The sequence below is a fragment of the Vanessa atalanta genome, chromosome 26, assembly GCF_905147765.1.
Source record: "Vanessa atalanta chromosome 26, ilVanAtal1.2, whole genome shotgun sequence".
Lineage (NCBI taxonomy): Eukaryota > Metazoa > Arthropoda > Insecta > Lepidoptera > Nymphalidae > Vanessa > Vanessa atalanta.
Genome location: NC_061896.1, coordinates 8,235,219 through 8,242,347, shown reverse-complemented (window position 1 = coordinate 8,242,347; position 7,129 = coordinate 8,235,219). Strand labels below are relative to the sequence as shown.

The following is a 7,129-nucleotide window of genomic DNA, read 5'->3' as shown; positions in this document are numbered from 1 at the left end:
AATCTTGCATACGGGTAAAAAGTTGACGCAAGTGGTCCTTGTGCTCTTCCTGGGTCCTGGAAAAGACTAGAAAGTCATCAAGGTAAGGATAGCAAAAGTCAAGTCCACGCGTCAGTTCGTCTACGAACCTTTGAAAGGTCTGACCGGCATTCCTTAACCCAAACGTCATGAAGGGAAATTCGTATAGACCGAATGGAGTTGTAATTGCGGTCTTGGGTATATCTTCCTCGGCAACTGGGATCTGGTTATAAGCTTTCACTAAATCGATGACTGAAAAATACTTACAACCAGACAAGTTGTGAGAAAAATCGTGTATGTGGCGTATGGGGTACTTATCAGGTATGGTCCTGGCATTCAGTAGCCTGTAATCGCCACAGGGACGCCAACCGTTGTCCTTCTTAGATACGAGGTGGAGTGGCGACGCCCAAGGACTGTCGGAAGGACGAGCGGTGCCGTTCGCCAACATCGCTTCAAACTCGTGTTTAGCGATTTTTGATTTCTCGGGGGCTAGCCTCCTAGGAGAACAGGACACTGGTGGACCTGGTGTAGTGCGAATGTGGTGTTTAGTGTGGTGTTTGACTACACCCGGAGTACCGGCGGGACGGATTATATCTGGAAATTCCGATAAAATATTATGATAAAGACTATCACCGCCAGTCGTTACTTTAACGCTCGTTACAAGATTATGCGATTTATCTATAGAAGCTACAGTGCTAATATTAGTCAAACTATCTATTAATTTGCGATTACTAATATCAACAACGAGTCGGTAATGAGACAGAAAATCGACTCCGATTATGGCTTTGGTTACGTCAGCTACAATAAATCGCCATGGAAGATTACGACGTAAACCAATATTTAAAGTTAAATTTATATAACCATAAGTATCTATAGCTGAGCCGTTAGCGGCGCTCAGTTGGAATGATGTCTTATAACGACGTTCACTAATTGCACTAACTGGATATACACAAATATCACTACCAGTATCTACTAAAAATTGTTTTTTGGTACCGTGATCTGTGATGAAGAGGCGACCCGTCGAACTCCCGCAATCGTTAGTCGCCATTACCGATTGCTTGAAGCGTTTCCCGATGTGAAGTCGCAGGGCTTGATGCAGTTACTAGCTTTGACGCCGTATTTACTGTGGTACCAGCAAAGAGGGTACCGACGATGACACGAGTCAGACCTACGTACCGAATTATTATTACATTTATTTAGTTTATTTTATTTATTACACTTTACATAAACATAATATAATATTTTATTTAATATTTATTTATGTATTAATATTATAAACATCTTACACATTTCACCAATACATACATACACATTATAATTTATATTAAATAATAAAATATATATAAATAATTAATTCACAAGCATACTCGGGCGAAACCCGTAGTATACGGCGTTCGGATATCATTCTCCGACTACCGACTACTGCGGAACCAGTAGTCACATACTTAGTCGGCTTTAACGTTCGATGCGATTTGCTTTGTTTTCTCATTACTTTATATTTCCTGAGTTCCTAAGTTTTTGTGTTGTGCTATATTTCTATGTGTGACTGTCTATATTCTATTCTGTCTATCTTCTATTGACCTTTTAAACTTTCTTGTGTGTTTTGTGAACTGTGACTAATATACGTGTACTGGACTGTTAGCGTGAGTACTTTTATTTCCTCGTATACGTGTTTACACACATCTACCACAAACTGGTGACCCCGCCGTTCACGCTTATTTAGAAGATGAGTAGCGACAGTGATTCACACGCTTCGCAAGTGAATACGCGTCCACGCCGCGTTAAGAAGATGGAGCGCGTTGAGTTGGAAAGCACGGATGCTCCTACCCTCACACTTGCTTCTGCACAATTCAGGACACCACCTTTCTGGCCAGAGAAGCCTGCAATATGGTTTGCACAGGTGGAAAGTCAATTTAAATTATTATCGATCACGGATGACGCAACAAAATTTTACCACATTTTGGCGAACTTAGATAGAAATTACGCTGCCGAAGTCGAAGATATAATAATTGGTCCCCCGGATTATAAGCGTCTTAAAACCGAACTAATTAAACGGTTATCGGTGTCTCGAGAAAATAATGTTAAACAGCTGCTGACACACGAGCAGCTCGGCAATCGCAAACCTTCGCAATTTCTTCGGCACCTTCAACATTTGGCTGGACCCAATATCCCCGAAGATTTCATTCGAACAATTTGGACAAGTCGTTTGCCAACGGAGATGCAACCAATTATCGCATCTCAACCAACGCTAACACTCGATGCTATAGCAGAGCTTGCGGACAGAATACATGACATCGCGGCACCCACCCGCCAAGTAGCGGCAACATCTTCTTCAACGCCTATTGAACTGTTGACGAAACAAGTTGCTGAGTTGACCAGACAGGTCAGCGCTCTCACAGCTAAGGTCAATCAGCGATCACGATCCAGAGAACGCGGCCGTGGTAACGGAAGACGACGTAGTCGATCCCAATCACGTCGGGGTCACCAGTTTGTGGTAGATGTGTGTAAACACGTATACGAGGAAATAAAAGTACTCACGCTAACAGTCCAGTACACGTATATTAGTCACAGTTCACAAAACACACAAGAAAGTTTAAAAGGTCAATAGAAGATAGACAGAATAGAATATAGACAGTCACACATAGAAATATAGCACAACACAAAAACTTAGGAACTCAGGAAATATAAAGTAATGAGAAAACAAAGCAAATCGCATCGAACGTTAAAGCCGACTAAGTATGTGACTACTGGTTCCGCAGTAGTCGGTAGTCGGAGAATGATATCCGAACGCCGTATACTACGGGTTTCGCCCGAGTATGCTTGTGAATTAATTATTTATATATATTTTATTATTTAATATAAATTATAATGTGTATGTATGTATTGGTGAAATGTGTAAGATGTTTATAATATTAATACATAAATAAATATTAAATAAAATATTATATTATGTTTATGTAAAGTGTAATAAATAAAATAAACTAAATAAATGTAATAATTCGCCTACAAGAACATACATTAAAATTACAAAATTACACAATTTTGAGCTAAATTACATTCCTAAGAAGGTGTACACGGCATGCTCATATCAATTATATATAATGCAGTCTGGTACTAATTTATATTATAATCAAAAATTAATAATTTATAGAAAACATATAATTAAGATAAATTGAAATTATGTAACATTAATAATTAAATTATCTAAAAAACATTGAATATTTATTACTATTAAACTAATTAAACTAATAACAACACATCCATTTGAATTACGAGATTAAGATAGTAAATTAAATAAAATAATCATAAAATAATACAATTATCGAAAAAGAGCAAGGACTGAAATTTATAAATTCAAAATTAACTGTCAAAAAACCATTAAGTATTTACAGTCTATCATTGAATCGTAGATATAATATTTCTTACAATGTTCTTAAATTTTGGGAAATTGGGATTGAATATGTCTAATATTTCACTGTGATTTAAAAGTAACTCGTTGTAAGTACGACAAAATCTAACAATTGGATTATAATATGAGGTATTATTACTGTGAACACTGAGTACGAAACTATTCAAGTGTGCACGACGGGATCTAAATTTTGTATTAAAATTAATATATGATAACAAGGCAGAAGAATCAATTTTAGAGTGAATTATTTTGTGTAAAGTGTAGAGGTCGTTACACATACGTCTTTGTTTAAGTGTAAGCATATTGAAATAACTCATTCTATCATCATATAGCTTTAAGTTTGTTAGTAAATTGTTTTAAGTAATTTAAATTCTTGTTTTTTTTCCGATTCACTTCTCATGATATTCACTCAATGTCACAGGAGTTCAGCCAACGACCATGAGTCCTATCTTTCCTACTCTTTCCGTTGCTATGGTTACTGTGTAATTGTTGTCTGTAAGTGTGATGTATCGTCGTGATCTGTAATGATATTTACTATAAAATAATTAAAACAAACAAGACTTTATTATCTTGCTGTGCGTGACAGCTACGCTTGACATTTGCCAAATGTCATACTTTACCAGTACACGCAGTACTTAGAGGTCAACGGTTGGCCAGTAAATTTTTCAACACGTTCTCAGATTTGATATTTATAGAATCAAATCGTTTTTAATATAATACATCATTAATTTATTTGAATTATTCCTTTGTGTGTTTATTAATATATTTATATAATTTAAGTTGTTAATTGAATTTGTGTTCTATCGCTTACGAGTTAAGATTTAATATTCGTTCAGAGCAAAATAATGAATACTTGTACCGTTTAAAGTGATGTAATTGCTTTATGAGACGTTCTCATTGCGAATTTCACTCCGCCGCTAAGACATTCGGATAATCGCTGTTTGTTTAAAGTTTAAGGATAGTATTAGTTAAATAAATTGTACGTGATTTATGTGTCGGAAAATGGCGATGTTGTTGATAGAGAACTTTGGGGTTTCTTTAACAAGAGTACGAGAAACTTTACTTGGAGATAGGGCTAGCCCGTCTGGGTAGGTACTACCCACTCATCAGATATTCTACCGCCAAACAGCAGTACGCAGTGTTGTTGTAGTCCGGTTTGAAGGGTGAATGAGCCAGTGTAACTACAGGTACAAGGGACATAACGTTTCAGTTCCCAAGGTTGGTGGTACATTGGCGATGTTGGTTACACAATGTTTAATACTTCTTAGGGCGCCGTTGTCATTCGTCATGTCCGCCTACCTACATCAAAGTCAAAGTCAAAGTCAAAAATCTTTATTCAATATAGAAGTGTTTACACTTGCTTATTGATTGTCAAAAATCTACCACCGGTTCGGAATTTAGTACCTCGGACCTGAGAAGAACCGGCGAAAGAAACTCAGCGGGATATATATATTTTTTTTTTTAACCATTTTCCATGTACAATGATAATTATATTTTAGTTATTTGAAACAGCCTGGAGGCGATCATTTCATTCCCAAGGTGTGCAGTCAACTAAAAAGTCATTAGTGTTGTAATATCCTTTAGCACACAAACGCTCTTTAACGATTATTTTGAATTATATAATTGAATAATTTTGAACGTTTTCTGGGATCCTGTTGTAAAAACATTGCCCCAAAAAAGAGTTACTAACCCTGTGTAATCGGGTACTTGGAGTAACAAGTTTATTGCTCCTAGTGTTAATAGAATGTACGTCACAATTTCTGGGAAAATCATTTATGTTTTTGCGTACATACATAACATTATCAAAAACAAATTGAGAAGCGATAGTCATTATTTTAATTTCTTTAAATTTACCTCTTAACGAATCTTTTGGGCCCAGGTTATAAATTGCAAGAATAGCTTCTGCAGTACAAAAATGGTATTAATGTCAGCAGCATTTACCCAGAGTAGGATTACGACATTATACTGTGGAAACAACTGAAATACACAAGGCGAGCCACCTTGTATATTTATCGCCTCCTTCAAACAACCTAAGGTCATCATAAATATTGGGAACCGAAATAAATAATAATATCATTAAAATAATTCCGAGCATACTTAAAATCTATATCCGTGATAAAAAAAGTAGTTAAGTTTGGGAAAAACTGTAATCTGTCATTTTGGCACTGAGAAATGATTATCAATTAGCGTACATTGTCTAGGTCATAGAGAATTATCGATCTGTCTTAATCCAACAAGACATATTGGGTATTAAAGGGATGAATGGTGACGCTATTGATGTGACATCTGCTATTGAAGGTATGAATGGTTGATGAATGTCGCTGATATGTCATGTTATGTTAATCACTCAAAGGCATATTATCTATAAACTTTGATAACTAAACTGCCATCGAGAAAAAATTGCCTTTCTAAGCATTCACTAACTGAAAAATGTAATAAGGATCTTGAATCTTTAAAAGCTACGTCTAATCTGAACAAATTCTGCCACATGTGTATTCCACCAATCCGCATTGGAGCCGCGTGGTGGAATATACTCCTAACCTTCTCCTCAAAGGGAGAGGAGGCCTTAGCCCAGCAGTGGGAAATTTACAGGTTGCTAATGTAATGTGATTTAATGTAAACTGAACAAGAAATGAAGATCTAAAAGTTTTTGGTTACGGCCTTAGAGTAGGGCATTTTTATAATTTATTTAATATATAACTCTAAAATTATGGCTCGCTTTGTAATAAATTTATTAGGTACCGCCAAACATTGCTGTGTTCCGATTTGTAAAGTCGGTGAGCCAGTATAAGTAACACAAAGCACAAAACATAACATCGTGGTTCTCAAGGTTAGTGGCGTTTGGCACTGTGAGGAATGTTTAATGTTTCTTACAGTGCTATATTTATGGGCGGTGTTGTCCGCTTACCATTCCATCTAGCAATAAAAAAAAAGAAAGAATTAATCCCTACTCCCACCATACTTGTTACCAACAAGTTAATACTTATATGCTTTGATGAAAAAAAGTGTGGTTACATTCGTTGATTTTCATAAAAAAATATTCATAATAGATAATATCAACAGCCTGTAAATTTCCCAATGCTGGGCTAAGAGTCTCCACTCCCTTTGAAGAGAAGTTTAGGAGCACGAGATGAATTATAAACACAAATTAAAGCACATGAAAATTCAGTGGTGCTTTCGTGAGTTTGATGAGCATTCATCAAAAATATTTAAATACTGCATATACCTGCAAAGCCAGTTCACATTGTATATTAATATAAACTGTACCGAAAACAATTGCTTAGTGACGTTTCGATGGTATGTCTTAATTAAAAATAAATATATATTTAATTGTATTTGTCATTTAATTGTGGAAAACAAGTAACGAATTAATTTATCGCTGGCTCTACTCGGTGGACTCTAAATTCCAAGCCGTTGGTAACATTTAATTAAAGTTTTAAGACTTTCACTTGAACAAAGTATATTTTTAAAATGATTGTTTTGATAAGCGATGTCTGAGTTTTTTAATTGGATTATAAAATAATAATAATTGTCGTTGTATAAATAAATGTATACAAGCAATTTTTTCAATAATAGTTAATCGGTTAAATAAACATTAATATTATTTTAATTTTTCATCAATTGTATAACACCTCGCCTTATTGACTCCATGGTGACAGGAGGGCTGGTTCGTTTTTAGCCCAGAGGATCAGAATAACGATT

At 35.5% G+C, this 7,129-nt stretch overlaps 1 protein-coding gene across 1 annotated transcript; it reads left to right on the top strand.

Moving 5' to 3' along the window:
• Nucleotides 1-1,807: 1,807 nt before the first annotated feature.
• LOC125073895 lies at nt 1,808-2,626 on the top strand. The gene has a single exon (XM_047684978.1). The coding sequence runs from the start codon at nt 1,808-1,810 to the stop codon at nt 2,624-2,626; it is 819 nt and encodes a 272-aa protein (XP_047540934.1).
• The last annotated feature ends 4,503 nt before the right edge of the window (nt 2,627-7,129 follow it).